Source organism: Ovis canadensis, chromosome 4 (genome assembly GCF_042477335.2).
Source record: "Ovis canadensis isolate MfBH-ARS-UI-01 breed Bighorn chromosome 4, ARS-UI_OviCan_v2, whole genome shotgun sequence".
NCBI lineage: Eukaryota > Metazoa > Chordata > Mammalia > Artiodactyla > Bovidae > Ovis > Ovis canadensis.
The window spans coordinates 117657603-117677921 of NC_091248.1; the positions used below are offsets into that span (position 1 = coordinate 117657603).

The 20319-nt window shown below is 39.0% G+C and overlaps 1 protein-coding gene across 1 annotated transcript in view; it reads left to right on the forward strand.

Annotated features, from left to right (window-relative positions):
- Positions 1-14966, forward strand: part of UBN2 (ubinuclein 2) — a 77105-nt gene extending 62139 nt beyond the window's left edge. Inside the window, exon 15 of the mRNA XM_069588499.1 lies at positions 14611-14966. Within this exon, the coding sequence (XP_069444600.1) occupies positions 14611-14649 (39 nt within the window). The 3' untranslated portion in view covers positions 14650-14966. The remainder of the gene's footprint in view (positions 1-14610) is intronic.
- The last annotated feature ends 5353 nt before the right edge of the window (positions 14967-20319 follow it).

Below are 20319 nucleotides of genomic sequence, written 5' to 3' on the forward strand. Positions count from 1 at the left end.
TATGGATATATGTGTAAGATGCACACATACATGCATACATATATATGTGTATATGTGTATACATATGTAATATATATATATATATAACTAGTAGCTGCTGTACCATTGCGTCCTTTCCAAGCACTCCCCTTTTAATGTTTGCAAAATTTCTGCCTTGTTTATTCCATCGCCTTTAGTTGATTTGAATGGGTAGATTGGGAAATTGTCTTCTCACAAGATACTGTCTCTGCCCTTCGAATATCTGTTTGTAGAAGTTAACAGGAACAACAACTACATATAAAACAAGTCAGTTACTATAACTGAAATAAATTTAGTGGGCTCATTGGCTGCTCCTGGATGTAATCCACTGCTGTGCCCTCTGGACTGGGCATATGTAATACTAGAGAAAGCATCGGCACAACAAGAGTCTGTCCAGGTCAGGTTGATAAGGCACATGATGTCAGGCAAGACCAGAGACATGTGAGAGCTAGAGTTAGAACCATGGTCTTGTTTCTGAGTTTCGAAGCAAGTTAGCAACTTTGTCCATATTAAAAATGCACCATATACTCTTCTGGAAAATGGGTTTTGAAGAATTCATAGAGCTGCTTATTTATTAAAAGGGTAATAAACTTAGAAGCAGAAGGACTTCAGATATGGAGGGAAACACTCGTATAACCCATGGCATTCTTGAGAGAGCTTCAGTTTTCTCATTTGCCAAATAATTACATTTGGCTTAATATGATTTAATGGTTATTTACGTTTCTCCTTTGAGCAAAATAACATAATATCAGTAATTAGTGTCCATCTGTTTCTTGTTGAAAACAGGTGTGACATGTGAAGGGAGACTAAGTTGAACCAATCCTCAAAACCCAGTATAAATATGTTTAATAAACGCCCCCTTTTAAATTCATTTTAACTGAGGAGACTGGTGGCCAAAAAGGAGAAAGCAGAGGCTCCTGGCAGTGTTACTTGATAGCAAGACTGTTATCAGGTAGCCTCAGTTCAGTCATGTTACTCTTGAATTATTGTGTTTAGGGGGAATATCGTTTAACCTTTGTGCCTCAGATTACCCATTAGAAAATTGGGTATAATAATATTGACCTACCTCCCAGGGATATCAGAGACTTTTTCAAAAATATTTTGAGTTTTTCTAAAATGTCCTGTATAATTTTAAAAAGTATTATCATCTTCCTGCAGAGGCTAAAAAAATGTTTCCCTATGATGGGTATAAAAAGCACCATATGATTTTTAGGTTTAAAAAAAATCACTGGAATTCTAATTTAGATACATATGTGTTATTTAAACATACTATATTTGTGGTTGGATAAAATGCTTAGTTTCAGGTTAATAAGAGGGGAGGGGGTAAATAACACTAAGTTTCCTAATTATAAGTAGTTTTTTTTTTTTAAAGCTGTTTATGGTATTATTACATGTGTGATTTTTGCCAAGATTGTGGAGCTGAAGCTAGCTAAAGTGTGAATGATTGGTTACTGGAGTTGATTAATGATCCCAAATGTTTTATCTGCCTCACTTTGCCATGTTCTCAGCCTAATTTCCTTATATTACTGTTCAGTGATGAGAATAGCTAAGCTTTTAACTTTCTAAGAATGAATGGGGGTCTCCTTCTCGTAGAGACTGTGTCCTGTTCCTGTAACCGTAGGTTCATCCAGCTCCGCACTGAAGGGGCAAGCACTACACAGTCTGCTAGGCGCACTTCAGCCTGTCTCCCTTTGTGATTTATGCTTCTTCAGCGTGAAAGAGTTGGAGCCATCAACTGCTCAGGTTGTAGAAAAATGGGAGAGAGGAGGCAGGTTCCTCTTCCTAGCTGGGGCAACCGTGGGAAGGGTGGGGGTACAAAGAAGTATATTTTGCCCAGCTCCAGGGACGAGAGGAAGGTCATCTTATCCTGCCCTCCATCAGGTATATGAAGCAGTAATACATAGAATTTTCCTTTTATCATTTTAAACAGTAACAACAGGAAACATTGGATGCTGCTTCTCTGTTAGAGCTAGATGCTGAGCACCATTTGTGAGATGTGTGTAGATTTTGTAGCACATATTCAGGGTCAGGAAAGAGAATGTCAGGGGTTTAAAGACAAATGATCCAGTGTGAGTGAGTCGGAAGAAGGCCCCAGGCCCAAGTAGACAAAGCCTCTGAGTTAATTCCCAGAACTGGCTGAGGCCCATTTACTGTCTAGTGATAGGATGTTTTTCCTTAAAAGTCACTTTTTGGTTTTTTGTTATGTTTTCCAGATAAAGCCTTAGTTAGTAGCCTCTAAATATCAACTATGCAGATAAACATACACGTTTTCCACATTCTTCCTCTTTTTTCCATTCTTTAAATAACAGGTGTTAATTAAGACTTCTACCCAAAGAAATAAGGCATAAGGGTTTTGTTGAATGTGTGTTTGTTCCTCTTGGGAAAATTAATGGAAACATAAAAATAGAGATATTTTGTGTGTTCATCTGTCCTAAAATGTGAACTTTATATTCAGAAACTAAGTACAGATTCTGGTGCACACTGTAGTTAGAATCATGGAATGTCTTCGGGTTGTTAAGATAAAACCATCCCAGTGTTCAATTCTGAGAAAGTTTTAGATTCTCTGGCACAGTGTTCAGGTTTGTGGAGCTAATAAACAGATGGTCAGACTATCATTACAAAGTGGCATTAAATATTAATGTCAGATTCTCATTCTTTCTCCACTTTATTTAGTTTTCATTCTTCTTTTCTCTAGTCTGAGCTCTCAAGTTAACCATTTCATCAACCAGTGGCTACACTAGAATAAAAGTTGCTAAGAGTCTGGGGAGGAAAGGTTTAACTTTCACTTCCTCTTCTCATTCACGTTGGTCATCTATGCTGGGTCCCCACTGAATTTGAAAGTAAAGACTACAAGCGTGTTGTAGGAGACTGTTTACATCCCAGCACACTCAGACAGGGACTGGTAGGATTTTAATCAGGCTGCCTTTGAATAACTTGATATTTTTCTCAGATATTCCCAAAGTACCATTTGCTTGAAAGTAGCTATTTGCAATCTTTATTTAATTTCCTCATACTGTAATATGTAATACTTCTGCTTTTCAGACTTCTTTCATATGTCCATTTTAGAGCAGGTTAGTACTTAAATTTTGGACACTTTTCCGAACTGTTACCCAAACAGGTCAAGAATACTTTAAAAATAAATAAATAAATAAATAAATAAATAAATAAATAAATCTCAGTAGCATAATTAAGGGGGTCTATATGTCCAGGACTTAGAATCATCACTGGTGACCTGAATTTTTTTTCTCTTCTCCTTTGTGTTAAAAATAGATTCCTCTACTATGTAATATAGTAGTAGCTACATTGCATGGCCTCTTCTTGATACTTTTCAAGGTTATTCAGAAGAGAACTCTTACTTGTTTTTGTTGGGTTCTTATTTCACATAATAGTCTGCCTTGCTTCTTTTCATTAATTCCTCTGGAATAAACCTACTTTACAAAGGTCTGCGTCAGAAAGGCCATATGAATCCTTAGTACCAATTTTAGGTTCCTCAGAAAACTCTTGATATATTATTTGTTACTGTTTTGCCAATAATAATAATTCTATTTTATCTTGTCTAGTTTTAAAATATTTTGTAACAAAGCACTAATGGAAACTTAATTGAAACACAAGCAAGGTGACTATTACCTTAGATAACGTGGAGATACTGTTTTTTAATTGAACAGTTCCATCTACCCTCCAAGCACATTTAGGAGTTGGCAGTAACCAAGACTAGCCAAGTGGCATATTCTTCTATATGACAACCTGCTACATTACATTTCATGCTCTTTTGGCTATAAACTTCCCTCCTTTTTTGCTTCTCTCATCTGTTTGCAGGGGTAGTGTGCCCTGTGCCAGCATATTGGGTTTTCTTTCCTGTACCTGTGAAATTACCAAGAATTACCCCCAATTTTGGCCAGAGGCATTAAAAGAGAAATTATTCTCAGTTGACAGAGTTATTACTGTTTTAAATAGGTAGTCGGAAAGTTGACCAAGTTTGGCCAACTTTTGAAATCCTGGCTATGCTTATATAATTAATTACATAGACCTTCTGAGGCTTGTAGATAAGCAAGGGGCCCTTGCACCGGTAGAGGTAGGTTTCCAACATACACACGATTTTTTTGGCCAGCCTCCAGAGAAGGGATTCAAGCTTTGTACTGCTCTTTTGTTGGCTGTCATTGAAAAATTATATTACAGAATGTATCAAAAATATCTAATTGTTCTTAAGAGTATGTAAATCTTGGAGCTTGCCCTTCCTTATCTGTTGCTTGCTAAAAACACTGGCAAGCTGAAAAGGAAAGGAAAGGAAATCTCTGGCTGGTGAAAATTTTGTGCCCCAAATAAGTTAATCAAAGTCTCCCAAGGTAACCAAGTGATGAGTGTTTTCTCGTTTATTACAAGCAAGAAAATTTATTCGCAGTTGTAAAAATTATCGTGGGACTGCAGACCGATTTGCTATAACTGATTGGAAATAAGGATTCTGATTTTTAGTCTGGGTAAGCACATATTTCCAATTCTTGCAGTATGAATTTTGATAAAGGAAAGACTTTTGTTTGGTAACAGAAGGAAAAACGGGACTTATTTATACAGTGAATGTTCACTCTATAGAGGAATGTCCCTCCGGTTACACAGCATCTTCTTTCTTGAGCCACCTCCCCGCTTTATATAGATGCCAACAGGTTTTATAATGCATCTTGAAGGAAGGAGCCTAAATAATTACTGCTCCTCTGGGTGAAAGGCCCTGACTACGATATTGCAGTTGTTTTTAGGGAGGTGCATTTTTGCTAACTTGAAGGGATATGCTGTATTTTAAATTTAAATAAATGTGTGACTTAATATTTTGGGAATTTTTTTTCCTCCTTTAAAACTGGACCTGAACACAGCTTTGAGTTGATATTTGTAATAATCTCAGGACCTGAAAGATTGTAGCATTTAGTGTGTCTTAAAAATTATGTACTGTACCAGCCATGGATTTTTGTAAATATACCTGTCTCCCTTTTTTGTATTATTTTAGTAAAAAAAAAATAATAATAAATTTAAATAAAAGGGGGTGGTGAGGAGATGTGAATGGGTGTGGGTGTGTATGTTTGTATAAGGCTCTTTTGAGATGAACTGGTGCTTGTTTAATTTCCGGCTCTAATCAGAGCAGGAATATGGACAAACTGCTGCTACCGAACCCTGCACTGAGCCTAGATGTTTCCATTGTGTTTCCTAGTGACTGATCAGGAAATGACTAAGTTAAATTCTTCTTCCCACTGCCATCTTGCCTTTGAATTCTCAGTTCTACACACTTTTTGAACATTAATGGTAAAGCTTTCCAAACTTTGGGTGGTTTGCTGGTCTCTAGTTTTTAGAGAGCTCTTGTCACTATTTTCTAAAAAGAGAGGACAGGTAAAAATTTTTAACCCCCCCAAAAAAATCATATTTCATAAAACCCTGATGACTTTTGGATATGTAAGAAGACTTAAACATTCCTAGATGTGGATCTGTGAATTTAGTAAATTGACCCCATTGATAATATATACTCCTTCAGTGCAGGGATTTTTTTTTTCCTTCTTTTTTTTGCAACAGCCTTGCTCATATTCCAAGTGTAGCTAAGCAAACCCCTGTTTTAAAGCAGGAGCCTTATTTGATTGTGTAGATGTTTCCTGTCTATCCTTTGCGACAGGGCCTTTTACATGAGTGTTTTTTCTTTTTGTATGTGTTACGTGTTGTTGTATTAAATAAAGAGGAATGTACATATTATTCTTGCGTCTGTTGTATCATTGAGTTAACTTGAATTTTAATATCTCATTCTTTCAGTGGTGCTGGAGTATCTCTTGCTTGTATCACTGTGCTGGGCGCTATGGGATACAGAAATCCAGGCATAGGCCCTACCCTCCATGTATTTACAAAGAGTCTCCCATCATATGACAAGTTACAGTTCAAAATGTGTCACAAAGGTGTGGTCCATGGCCACCTGCCACTTGAGTTCAGAGCAGGGGAGAGATGGGCTGGAAAGATCTGAGGAGACCTTGTCAGGTTGATGACATTTGAACTGGGCCTCCACGGATAAATGGGATTTGACTGGGAAGGAGGAAAAGGGAGCATCCTGAGCAGACTCAGGAAGAAACGGGAAGGAGGCCAGGCTGGTGTGAGGTGGGTGCTGGGGTGACTAGAGGAAGCCAGACTCTGGGAGTCCTGGAATGCCGGCATACTAGGTTCCTCCTTCAGATTAGAGGGTGTGTGCCTGTGTACGCCTCCAGGGTCAAGGCTTGCAGTTGCAGATACAGGATGCCCACCTAGTCGCATAGGTGAGCATCTTTTAGTTTTACTCGTAGAGGACTTCTTTAGGGAAAATATTGGTGTGAAAAAAAGAATTTAACCTTAGAAATCCAGGTAAGGAGTGGGAAAGAGGGTGAAAAGATAGCAATTTGTGAGAGAATGGTCGAACAGTTTCGTCATTTATAAGTGTTATGTGCGTGTAAGATTCAGAAAAGAACATATGCCCTCAAATATAAACAGTCCTGGTATTTAAGTGTATTTTCAGTGCACTGTCATTAAGATGAAGTTTAAAGACATGGTCCTTAGGCAGGAGAGGGTAGGCTGCAAGTGCTTTTACGAAAAACTAGTAACATTTAAGGCCAGTTTTGCAAAAGTGTGTTTTGGGGAGTAACAGCCCCTCAGATTTGTAGCTAAGTAATCTGACTACTATCTTGCAAAAGTGGATTAACGTATTAAAACTGCCATTGTTAAACAGGATTTTTTAAAGCCATAATTTCCTCAAGCTCCTTTGACTGGAATACTTTTTTTCATGTAACTTTGATTAACATTAAATTATATATAAGGCATGTGAAGCACTTAGCACAGTGACTCATAGTGAGTACCAGATAAATGTTAGCTTTTATCATCATTTATACTAGTTCTGTTTTATTATTGATTGTATGGTGTGTATATATATATATATATATATATGTTTGAAGTTTTTAAGAAGAAAAAACATGGCCCAAGGAGTTAAGGATTTCAGAATAACCAAGTCAATATAGAGCCAAGAATTAAACAAGAGATGCAGCCTGTTCTCTGAGGCTGAACTGAATGAGGGACAGATGTCCAGAGGGGTTGGTTCACAGGAGTATAGAAAACTGAAGCAGCAGGTATGTTTTATACTTGTCCATGTAGTCAAGAAATCATTTCCAACCTTAGTTTTAGTGCAGAAAAGTGTCTGTAGCTAGTTAGGAAAAGTGACAACGGTAGATGGAGCTCAAAGGCAGAAGTTAACTTTGTTTTTACAAACATATTCTAAGGAGAAAAGGGACTCATACAAGGGTGTTCGTCTGTGTTGCTCATAACAGTAAAATTTTGAAACAGCCTAATGTGCTGGAGGGGATTGGTTGAGTGAATAAAATCACACTACTAAATTGTTTTAAGATAAGAAATGATCAAGATGTTCATGTATTATTAATAAATAAAAGAGCAGTTATAAGTGTTAATGCACATACATATGCACAGAAAGAAAGGAAAAAAAACCTGGACATACACTTCAAAATACAAAGAGTGGTGAGATAAATGCTTTTTATATCTTTTTACATAAATGGATTTTCAGTGAACGTGGATACCATGAATAAGTTTTTTGGTTTGGGAGTTTTGTAAAGAAACAAAGAGGTAGGCTTAGTTGGAGAAAAGGGGGAAAAATGGGAAGGAGCCTCTTGCTATCTAATCACTGGGAGAAGGGAAATAAATAATTTATTTCTCCTACTCAGACCCCAAAATTGGATCTGGTTTAGAGGGAAGACACAACTGAACTGCTTGATATAAAGATTTTAGGGGAAAAGATTATTCTTGCACTTGGATAGAAGAAATACCAAATACGTGATTGACAGTGAATGCAAAGCATCTTTGCTACCCATTGTCCCCCTTTTTCTTCCCCAGACCAACCACTGCTACCAAGTTCTCCAGTTAAAAGTGTAAATATGTATCCAACTTTTAACATATCTTGGAGGTTGTTCCATGTCAGTACATAGAGATCTGTCTTTACTTGTTGACAGTTCATATAGTATTCCATAGTTGCAGTACCACAGTTATTGACGAGCGGTTAGATAACTATTATAGGTCAAATTGTGCTATCCTTTAGGTATTTGGTATCTATATGCATAACCAAACCAGCAGTCACAGGTTTGTTTTGTAATGGATAATAAGGACTGACATTCCAGATTTGAAACTCAGTGTCTGGAATCTGTAACATTGCTTCATATCCATGTAAAGCTTTGAGGAATACTTGAGAAAATAAATATATTTTTTAAGAGTTTTGAAAATTGGAAGTAAAAGCAGAAGAGCTGACTCTGGATGCTCGAAGGATTGCATTACATTGCAGGTGAGATCACGAGCTTTTCAAAGGGCAGTGACAGGTGTCGGCTCGTATGATGGTTCTTCCTCATCGGAATGTGCCCTGATGTGGCTTGTTTTCTTTCTGTCTCTGTGTATTTACCTCGTCTGTGTCCCTGTGTCTGTCCCTTCGCTATTTTCCACTATCGTTTCTGTACCAGGGTGGCACAGCGTGCAGAACAGGGTGACATTAGACTTGGGCTCTGAGGTCCCCTTCATGAAGGTGGCACTTCAGACAACATGTGGCTTTCTGTTCAGCCTCCTCATTTCTGCAGGGATAATTCCCAGTGGTGGGTTTTGCTGTTGAATTAACAGACAAGGTAAGGAAAGCACCTAGCATAGTGCCTAGCACATGAGAACTAATACAGGGTGGCCGCTATTATTCTGTCTCTTCTGCCTCTTTTTTTCCCCCGTGTAAACTCATGCTTCCTCTTGCTCTAATTTTCCCGAATATATGTGAAACCAGTACTTTTTAAAATCTTAATGTATATTTGAAAGTATAGGAGTGGATAAATACCAGTTAAAATTCTTCCATGACAGGTGTCAGTCCCTTGGCATATAAAGTGAAGGGAGACTGCGCTAAACATCTGTTAAGCAAAACAATTAAGGGAATCTTTTGGTTCATGTAATGAGCAGTCTAGAGGTAAACCTAGCTTTGTTGCTGTTCAGTTGCTAAGTCGTGTCACACTCTTTGCAACCCCATGGACTGCAGCATGCCAGGCTCTATCCTTCACTGTCTCCCGGATTTTGTTCAAATTCATGTCTATTGAGTCAGTGATGTTATCTTTCTCATCCTCTGCCACCCCCTTCTCCTTTTGTCTTCAATCTTTCCCAGGATCAGGGTCTTTTCCAATGAGTTGCCTCTTCCCATCAGGTGGCCAAAGTATTGGAGCTTCAGCATCAGTTCTTCCAGTGAAAATTCAGGGTTGATTTCCTTTAGGATTGACTAGTTTGATTTTGCTCTCCAAGGGACTCTCAAGAGTCTTCTCCAGCATCACAATTCAAAAGCATCAATTCTTTGGCCCTCAGCTTTCGTTATTGTCCAACTCTCACGTCCATACATGACTACTGGAAAAACTAGATTTGACTATACAGACCTTTGTCAGCAAAGTGGTGTCTCTGCTTTTTAATATGCTGTCTAGTTTTGTCATAGCTTCTCACTGTCCACACTGATTGGAGTCCAAATCACTACTTCCACTTTCTCCACTTGTATTGAAGTAAAGCTTGAAGTAAAGCCATGAAGAGAAATAAAGCTTTATCCAGTGCTTCAGTTTCACCTCTGTCTCTGCCCTTGCACTCAACGTATCAGGTTTCACACGTAACCCTCTGACAACTACTGCCTCTCCCATCATAATTTGCTGCTGCATCTTCAAACTGTGTGTCAGTGTGTGTTGTATATAGTTCATTTCTGCTTTCCGTACCGCAAATGCAAAGCAGTGCATTAACTGTGTACCTTAATCCATAGCACATGGTTTTCATCTCTTAATAGAAGCTCTCGTGTCCTCCTTTTATGATAAATTGTTTCTCCTTCCTTTCTTATCCCCCACTCCCTCTATCCCAAAAGTACCCACCCTTAGTTTTGCTTCTTGTTCTGCTTCTTGTTCTTCATCCTTAAAAATCCTCTTTCATGTCTTCTAGTAAAGCTTTTAAATTTTCTCTGTAAAGGTATTGTTCATGTATTGATTTCTAGGTACTTTAGATTTGTTATTTTCACAAATGGTTATGTTAATATATCTTCTAGTGGTTTTCTTGGGATCAATGCTTTTGATTTCACAAATTGAGTTAGTATCCAGCAGCTTTATTATCTTCTAGTTACTTGTCTGATTATTAATTTTTTAACTGAGTTGATCATATAATTACAAATAATGGCAGGTTAATTTCCTCTTCCAATTTTTTTACTTTTTTTTTGGTCATGCCATGTGGCTTGTAGGATCTTTGTTCCCTCATCAGGTATTGAACCTGGGCCCACGTGGTGAAAGTGCCAAGTCTTAGCCACTTGGCAGCCAGGGTTCCCATCTTTGTTTCTTATTTTAATGGGAAAATTTTCTAAGTATAGCATTTGTTCTATATTTTTGGTATATAGTTTTTATGAAGTTAAAATTCTATTCCTAGTTTTCTGGAAATCTTATTAAGTATGAGTTGAATTATGTCAATTGCTTGTCCTGTAGCACCTATATATGATCAATCCACTTGTAGACAGTTTCTTAGAAGTGTATTAAAAATATTTTTATTAAATAATATTTTTAATATATAATCTGTTGTATTTGCATTTGTTTTCCTGCTCTCATTCTCTGTTTTTGTTCATGTGCATCTTCTTCCTTTTCCTTTGGTCTTGGCATATATTGAGTGAATATATGTTCATTATGGTTATATCTATTCTTTCTTTTTTTTTTAATTGAAGTATAGTTGATTTACAGTGTTGTATTTGTTTTGGTTATATCTTTTTGATATATTTTTCTTTTCAACAATATATAATGTCGCTTACATTTCTTTATATTTTTGCCCTAATATTAAATTTAATATCTAAGCTATCTATATCCTGAATAGTATCTTGTTGTATTAATATATTATACTTTTATATAACCATTTATTAGTATAGATACTTGGGCTGTTTCTACTTTTTTAATATTATGAATAATACTGCTATGAACATTTGTGTACAAGCTTTTGTGGAATATGTGTCTTCAGTTCTTTTGTATATATACCAAGGAATGGTATTCCTGGGTCATATGGTAACTTTATGTGTAATTTTTTTGAGGAAACATCAAACTGTTTCCCATAGTAGCTGGACCATTTTACATTCCCAGCTGATGTAAAATATTGTATATTATAGCATACAATATAGTGATTCATAATTTTTAAAGGTTATATTCCACTTATTATTATAAAATATTGACTTTCTTCCCCATGTTGTATAATATATCCTTGTAGCTTATTTTATACCTAAGTTTGTACTCTGCCCACTTCCCTCTCCCCACTTGTACCCACTAGTTTGTTCTCTGTATCTGTTGAGTCTGCTTCCTTATTATATTCACAAGTTTGCTGTATATTTTAAATTCCATATGTAAGTGATATTATACAGTTTTTGTCTTTCTCTGGCTCATTTCACTTAAGCAGGAGGGCTTTCAAAGAGACTTTTTGTGCTGTAAATTTTCCAAGGCCTTGTATGTCTGAATATATCATCTTTCTGTCCTTACATTTAAGTAATAGTTTAGCTGGATATAATACTCTTAGGTTATTTTCCTTAGGAAAATATATTCTGTATTCACTTAGAATATATAACTTCACCAGTTTTCTTGTCTCCATTGTATTTTTTAGGAAGACTAATATAAATCGAATTCTTATGCTTTTGTGAGCTTTCTGCTGCTTCTCTCCAGAAGCTTTTAGCATTTTGTCTTTTAAAAAACTTTTATTTTTCACTGGAGAATAATTCCTTTAAGATGTTGTGTTGGTTTCTGCTGTCCAACAATGGGAACCAGCCATAAGTATACACATATCCCCTCCCTCTTGTGTTCTTAAATATGACATAATGGGTCAAAATTTTGATTTTTCCATAATTTTTCTATTTGGTGCTCCATGAGAACTTTGGAATCCTTTTTATCTTTAATTTTTGAAAGTTCTTACTTATGATTTAAGTATCTCTTCCCTAAATCCATTTTCTCTCTTTCTGGGTGGGATTCATATTGTTCAGATACTGACTTATTATTACTTCTTAAATGTTCTTTCATATTTTTCATCTCTTTCCAATACCTTCTAAGAAAATTGCTTGAGCTGATGTAGATTATTATTCATTTTTTCAGCTAGGTAGCCATTGTTTTTATCCACTGTATTGGGGTTCTTCAGCTATTACATATTTCATATATATTTCCATTTAGTTCTACATAATTGCTTGTTTCTTACTATTATCCTGTTTGTGAGGACTTTTATTATGCTTAAGTTTTTGATCAGTGTTGTTCCATTCTGGTTTGTCTAGCATGGTATGTTGCATTTATTGCCTCTCTGTTGTGATTATATTCCTCAAATATCTCATTTTCATGTGTGAGCTGATTTTTTCCTTGGTTTAGCAGCATTCTTAGCTGGTGAAGTGTGCTAAAGAGTGAGGCCAATGTCAGGGCCCTAGCCTGTGCTTAGTGGGTTGGGAGCATCAGACCCACAAAGTTCTAGACACCAGAGTCAGATCTTGAACCAACTGTAGGTCCAGTCCTACAGTTTTTCTACTAACTTGCTTATACTGGCTTATTTCTGCATGTGTTTGGTGATTTCTTCTTCTTTTTTTAATATACCCCTGCACTTTGACTTTGGACATTCTTTGAGGCCTGGATTTAAAGTGTGTTCCTCTAAAGAGTATTTGAGTTTGCTTCTTCCAGGTTTCTAGGGACATTACCAATCCAAGACCACTTCAAACTAAATGTTCAGCTTAAGGATTTCAAGGCCACAGAGATAGGATGACTTTCCAGCCACAGATGTATATGAGTAGTTACTGCTGGTGGTTAAGAATTCTTGTATAGAAGCTTTTCCTCACATGCCACCCAGCCCTGAGCTGAGACAGAAAAGTCTCCTCTCAGTGAGGTCAGGGATATTGTTTTCATTCCTAGCAATAAGGTTAATTGTTGGGGGTGCCATCATTTTGTAAGAGTTTATGATCTGACCCGGGCTTCCCTGATGGCTCTGTGGTAAAGGATTGCCTGCCAATGCGGGAGATATAGGTTCAATCCCTGGGACGGGAAGATACCCTGGAGGAAGGAAATGGTAACCCACTCCAGCATTCTAGCTTGGAGAATCCCATGGACAGAGCAGCGTGGCAGGCTACAGTCTGTGAGGTCCCAAAGAATTGGACATGACTGAGGAGCATAGCAACGTGATCTGACCTACCACCAAGGTGATATGAGGCTTTCTCTTTTTTTTGGACTGCCTAAGGCAAATTAGACCTTCCCTTGTGGTTCAGCAATACAAGAGACCCCAGTTCAATTCCTGGGTTGGGAAGATCCCTTGGAAAAGGGAAAGGCTACCCACTCCAGTATTCTGGCCTGGAGAATTCCATGGACTCTCTATAGTCCATGGCGTCCCAAAGAGTCAGACACGACTAAGTGACTTTCACTAAGGCAAATTAAAATCCACACTCTAGGCCACCAGGGATAGCAGGCCACCAGGATTATCCCTCAGGGTAAATGCTACTTTTATTGTTCCCTTTCTTCCTTTCTGATTTCTGGTTATTCTGGCTTCTTTTACTCATTCACACTTTGAAAAAATATTTTTATGTGTATGGAAATTTCACCCAGCACTTTAAGGTGTTTTATATTGAGATTTCTCTGTACATCTAATCTTCCACAATGTGAAAAACAACTTCTAGGAAATATTTCAGAATGTCAGCTAATACCTTTGCACAAAGATTTTCACACCAGCACGGTGTTTAATCAAGAAAGAGTTCATAAATATCCAACAATAAAGGAAGTGTTACTAAAATTCCTTATAAATAATATTTATGGGGAATTTTTATAAGGATATTTTTATGATGTTTTCATGATAAGAGATTAAAGGTATGATTTTATATCACAAAAAAAGTCTTATACATAGTTTTCATAAAAATAGCTATCTCTCTATATAAACATATGTTAAGGTCAAGGTCACTGTCCTCAGTCGTGTCTGACTTTGCAACCCCATGGACTGTAGCCCGCCAGGTTCCTCTGTCCGTGGGAGTCTCCAGGCAGGAATACTGGAGTGGGTTGCCATTTCCTTCTTCAGGGCATCTTCCTGATGCAGGGATGTAACCCACACCTTTTGCGTCTCCTGCATTGGCAGGTAGATTCTTTACCACTGCGCCACCTGGGAAGCCCCATAAACATATATGATATTGAAATTTAACAAATCAATAAGATTATATTTAATAATTAATATGTAAGGGCAAAGAAACTGCCTGCAATGCAGGAGACACGGGTCCAGTTTCTCGGTCAGGAAGATCCCCTGGAGAAGGGAATGGCAATCCCCACTCCAATATTCTTGCTGGGAAACCCCATGGATAGAGAAGCCTGGTGGGCAACAGTCCATGGGGTCACGAAAGAGTCGGACATGACTTAGTCACTAAAATGAAAAAGCAAATATTAATACTTCTGTATTAACCGTACATTCAAGCAGTCTAGTTCACTAGCCGTGTTGCCTGCAGTGCCTCAGGCATCCTGATGAAAGAACAGGGGTTCCATAAGGAAAGTCTGAAAATGGTACCTTCATTTACTAAAGTGAGACTCTCTGTGTCAGTTTCACCAGAAACCCCAAAGGCCGAGAACAAAACAGTAGGTGCCAAGTCCATCCACGTTCTAAAGGGAAAGGGAACTAGATTACCTGTGTGCCACGTGAAGACTGTGAAGAGGATCCTGGGAAGCACTACCTCAGTGCTGGGATGGATGAGCTGGCTTGGCACCTGCCTCAAGGCTCCTTGAGAGAATGTGAGAAGATTCCTCTGGAAGCAGTTGTCAATATGCTGGACATTTCCTTTCTGCTGCCCAAGCAGGAGAGGGTCGGGGTGCTTCCTCTTCATCTCGTGCCAAATGAGGGAGCCCCTCCACAGGACTGTTTGGAGGGCTTAACCCATGTCCGGTGGAATCTGAGGGACATAGGAGCCTGACTCACTCCTTAAAGTCTAAAGACAAGTGAGGAGTAGGTGACGAGCTCCTGGAGAAGACAGAAGAGGAGAGAAGGCTGCATGGGGAGTGTGGCATGACTGCATGCCCAAGTTCCCGAGTACCTGTGAGTCTGATGTGGTTCTCAAGAAAGGGAATCAGATTTGCTCATTTTAAGAAGGAACCCAGCCAAAGGGAACACTTGGATGTATGAAATGACTTCAGTGGAGGGGCAGATCTTGGAAACTAAGCGGCTGGTGCAGGCATCCTGAGTAACTAGAGGACACGGCCCACAAGGGAAGGCAGCTGAGAGATCCCCAGAGAAAGAGAAACTATTGCGCTATAAAAGAAGAAGCAACGCTGAATCTGCTGCTCCTAGAGGTCACGGACACCAGTTTATCTCTCTACCAGCGAAAAAAACCTCATCTCTTCTCTCCCTTGCTGCAACTGCTGCTGGAACAGCAGCCAGCAAGGAGGCAAGAGGGAGTGAGAATCAGAAATGACACTGACCCTGATAGCCCTTCTCTTCACATTTCCAGGCTGGAGGAGGAGAGAAATGTTAAATCAGAACTGGCATTTGCAGTTTTGATCTGATACTGGATGAGACTGGTTCATACCTAAAAAAAAAAAGACTTAAAAATGATAACTCTTTAACCTGTTTGTCACCTAAAAGAAAAAAAGCCGTGAATTTCATCCAAGCATAGCAAATCATTACAGCAAGTGTGTAGGGGCACTCCTGAGAAAACAACGTTGCTTTCTGTTTATACAAATCCAGCTCGTTCCAGGAAGAGGTTACATCTGAAGAGCGGGAGAGAGAAGTAGGCTGCATCCTGCAGTCCTAACTGCTCGTCTCAGCCTGTGGCAGCCTCAGCTGACAACGGGGAGAAGTTTTATGGAAACAAGTTTGGAGTTTTAATGTTAAACAGGTTGAACTTTTTAAAAAACCAAAGCGGGGTCGGGGGTTGGGGGAAGAAAAAAAAAGCCAATTGCCTGTTATTCCCTGCAAAAGCTATGTGAACCACCCAGGATTTCATGCCAGAGAGGAAGAAGTCCATGAGCAGCAGTGGTGGGAGGGATAAATTGCATTCTGCTTACATCCAGCAAGTCTGGCTTGCTGGTTAATAGTCACCTTTGTTTCTGAGTGTTATACTGCAGTCTATACGCTACAGGATGTTATTGGTAAGGTTAATATTTAAAAGTAAGTCCTTTAAAAAGCAGAAACTACTATGAAATGGGAAGTAGACTACATAAAAATACATAAGCTACACTGATACAGTGATTAGCTTGCTGGAAAAGATTTACAAGAGCTGTCTAACTTAAAATTTACCTATTTTTCTTTTATGAAAGGGGCGAGTGTTTCTCACTTGCTGTCCCTTTCTGTGATGACAAGAGGCTCATGAGTATGCTGCTGTGTGGGCTACAGCCTGGTTTTTGGCAGCCAGCATTCATTCCTACATCCTTTTATGTATCACAGGGATTAGAATTATGGAAACGTTTCCCAAACTCCTTGCCTTTGAGGTTCTGGATGTGATTTCTTTCTGCCAGATGTATTCATAGGGTATTTTGTAGATGGGAGGGAAAAGCGGCAGCACCTAGCAAAATGGGCTGTCTGTGGGAGACTTAAAAGTTCTCTGCAGCTCACAGGTAATCTCCGGTCAGCTCCTATATGAGTACTTGGGGGCGTGGGGGGGGGGTGGGCAGCTCTGATCAGCACTGGGGCGGGGGCAGGGAGTGTCCCTGTATTTTCCGACCTATGTAAGAACAGCAACCTCCCAATACTCTGAACTGCTGAATGTAAGTGGCGACTTCCCCTGACTCCTGCAGGTCCTCCAATAGCGCCATCAGGCATCTCAATGCCCTGCACTCGACTGCTTTCTGCTTGAAAAGCCTGCAGTGGTTTCTCTTTTTCTGATTCATCCCTGATGGATACAACTGCCTAGCTGATCTTCTGAAAGAAATGAACATATTTAAAGGTTCCCTTTAAGTTAAAAGTAATTTTTTAAAACTGTGACTGCCTTTTTAAAAGAAACTCATGCAATGAAGAGAGAAATTTGAAAATGGATGTTTAGAAATGTTTATCACTGTGTGATCTTGTTGCCCCAAATGTGTTAGACCAAGATTTTCAAAATAATAAAACATATTGTATTACACTGCATTTTCAATAAAGTATGTTCATCTTTCTTTACTGAGAGAAATTAGGACTTTGTTTTTTACTGTTAATAAATACAATAAAAATGTTTTCAAAATACTGTTTTTCATTTTTAAAACATTTTATTTCTACTTTGTGCAGGTTTTAAATATATATACTAATCAATAGTACATGTATGTAATTTTAAAATAAATAGAAAAACTTATGGGGGAGGCACAAGATTTTTACCACTGTGGATACACAAGGATGTTTAGAAATCACTGCCTTGTGACACATGTCTCTAGAATCATGACTTATGGAAGCAAGTGCCTACGTATGTCTCATCTCAGAATCACCCTCTTTCATTAGTCTTGTCTCTTTCCCACTAAAACTTCCCCCAGATTCCCACGTGCACAGCCAGGTAGCCAGTCATTGCTGTAGTTGCAGAGTTAAGACTAGACTTCCAAGGGTCTGTTCTACCATCTCTCTGGGCATAGAAAACTTGTCCCAGAACTTCTGTACCTCACAGAGCTTGAAGGACAGAATAACGGTGGCCTCACAATGGGTGGGAAATGGAGGCAGGGTCTTACTTAAAATGTGGGTACACACACACAAGCTGAAGATGCAGTTTCTGCACATCATTTGGGTCTCTGCTCAAATGTCCTTACCTTATCCAGAAGGACCGCCCAGAACCCGAAACAGGTCTTAATCCCCGGCCCCTGGCTTTATTTAGTTATTTTTCATACCACTCCTCACCATTTGACAAATTTTATGTTCTGTTTGTTTATTTGCTTATTGTCTGTCTGCCCCTTTCTAGAATGGAAACTTTCATGAGTAGAGGAAAGTTTGACCTATACTACTTGTGCTTTTGTTTCCCTAGCATCTAGAAGTGCCTGCCTCATAGTAGAAGCTTAATAAAAATTCACTGAATGACAAAGTATTTGCTCTCCCAGCCGCCTCTGACCAGCACGGGAACATGACCCAGGCCATGTTTATTAGAAGTAGTCAGCCCAGAGCTCTCTTAGGTAATGACTTTCTCCATTCTGGCTCACGTTGGAGCAGAGGAGCCAGCTACTGACAACGTCCTGGAGCCACAGGTTTGGTGCCAGCATCCAGACCCTGTGCAGCGTCCCTGTGTCAGCACTGCAAGCTGCAGTGACTGCCTGCTGCTGTTTTCACTGGACCACATCTGGAGCAGGCTTTTAGGTGAGGTTCTTGGCTGTGTAGCTTCCAAACCTGGTCTCTAACCTTACCCAGTTCTGATTATGACACCCCACCTCTTTTTCATAAAAATCCCTTTTCTGCTATAAAACTTTAAGTTTAAAAAATAGGCTTTGGAGTTAAGACTGCCTGAGAGCAAATGCTGGCTTTATCACTGAGCAGTCAGTAAAGCTGACTAAACCATGGAACTGCCTTGAGCTTGTTCCCACATTTCAAAGTAGGTAAAGTCAGAGTACTACCTCATAGGGTCCCATGAGACATTGCCTGTGAAATGCCCTGGGACACAGTGTGCACCCTTGCAACCTTAGATTGTATAAGGTCAACAGAAGTATTTTATTCGACAAACAGTATTGGTTTTAACTGACTGCTAACACTTTTAATTAAAGAAGCATTGCATTGACTGATTTGATTTTCTTTTGACACACAGTTGTTCTAAAATTTAGTGGAATTTATACCCAAACAACAGTTATGTTATTTTAACGTTTCTTTAGGTTGACTAGATTCATCTGGGCAATTCTCTGCTACATGTGACACCAATTAAGACTATCGTAGTTTGTGGGTACTACTGGATTGGAACATTCAAGATGGCCCACTTCCCTGGTTGGTAATTAGTGCTGTCAGTTGAGAGCTCAGCTGGGCCTGTCTCAGGATTCTTCTATGAGCCCTGTGGTTTTCATAGCATGGTAGCTAGATAAGCACACTGTGAAAAGTAAGTTTTAAAGCCTGGGGTACCATAGAAGTTCCAGAACATTCTACTTATTAGTTAAAGCTAGTCACAAAGCCTGCTCAGATTTAAGAGCAGGAATGGTGGAAAGGATGGGTAAAACGCTTCACCTCTTGTTTTAAGAAACAACGTATGTATGAAAGGGGAAGCTTGTTAGGAGGCCGTCTTTGGTGACGAGTGGCTACACAGAACTAACTTTTCATGATTATCTATTTACTCTGCTTTAGTCTAAAAATGGAAGAAAAGAGTCCCTTAGCAGTTCAGTAAAAAGGAACTCAGAATTATGTCTTATTGTCCCTTACCATAACATATTAACAGTTACTGAAAACCTACTTCCAATTATTCTCCTTCTTTCTCAGAGCTGGCTTAAATTTGCAACATCTTTGAAAGCTGGATAAACAAATTTCAATTAAGGGGAGAATATCTGAAAGAGACCAGACTACCTGACCTGCTCTTGAGAAATCTGTATGCAAGTCAGGAAGCAACAGTTAGAACTGGACACAGAACAACAGACTGGTTCCAAATAGGAAAAGCTGTATATTGTCACTCTGCTTATTTAACTTATATGCAGAGTACATCATGAGAAACGCTGGGCTAGATGAAGCACAAGCTGGAATAAAGATAGCTGGGAGAAGTATCAGCAACCTCAGATATGCAGATGACACCACCCTTACGGCAGAAAGTGAAGAACTAAAGAGCCTCTTGATGAAAATGAAAGAAGGGAGTGAAAAAGTTGGCTTAAAGCTCAACGTTCAGAAAACTAAGATCATGGCATCTGGTCCCATCACTTCATGGCAAATAGATGGGGAAGCTGGCTGACTTTATTTTTTTTGGGGGGGGGGGCTCCAAAATCACTGCAGATGGTGACTGTAGCCATGAAATTAAAAGACGCTTTACTCCTTGGAAGGAAAGTTATAACCAACCTAGACAGCATATTAAAAAGCAGAGACATTACTTTGCCAACAAAGGTCCGCGGGGTCAAGGCTATGGTTTTTCCAGTAGTCATGTATGGATGTGAGAGTTGGACTATAAAGAAAGCTGAGCGCCGAAGAATTGATGCTTTTGAACTGTGGTGTTGGAGAAGACTCCAGAGTTCCTTGGACTGCAAGGAGATCCAACCAGTCCATCGTAAAGGAGATCAGTCCTGGGTGTTCACTGGAAGGAGTGATGTTGAAGCTGAAACTCCGAATACTTTGGCCACCTGATGCGAAGAGCTGACTCATTTGAAAAGACCCTGATGCTGGGAAAGATTGAGGGCAGGAGAAGGGGACGAC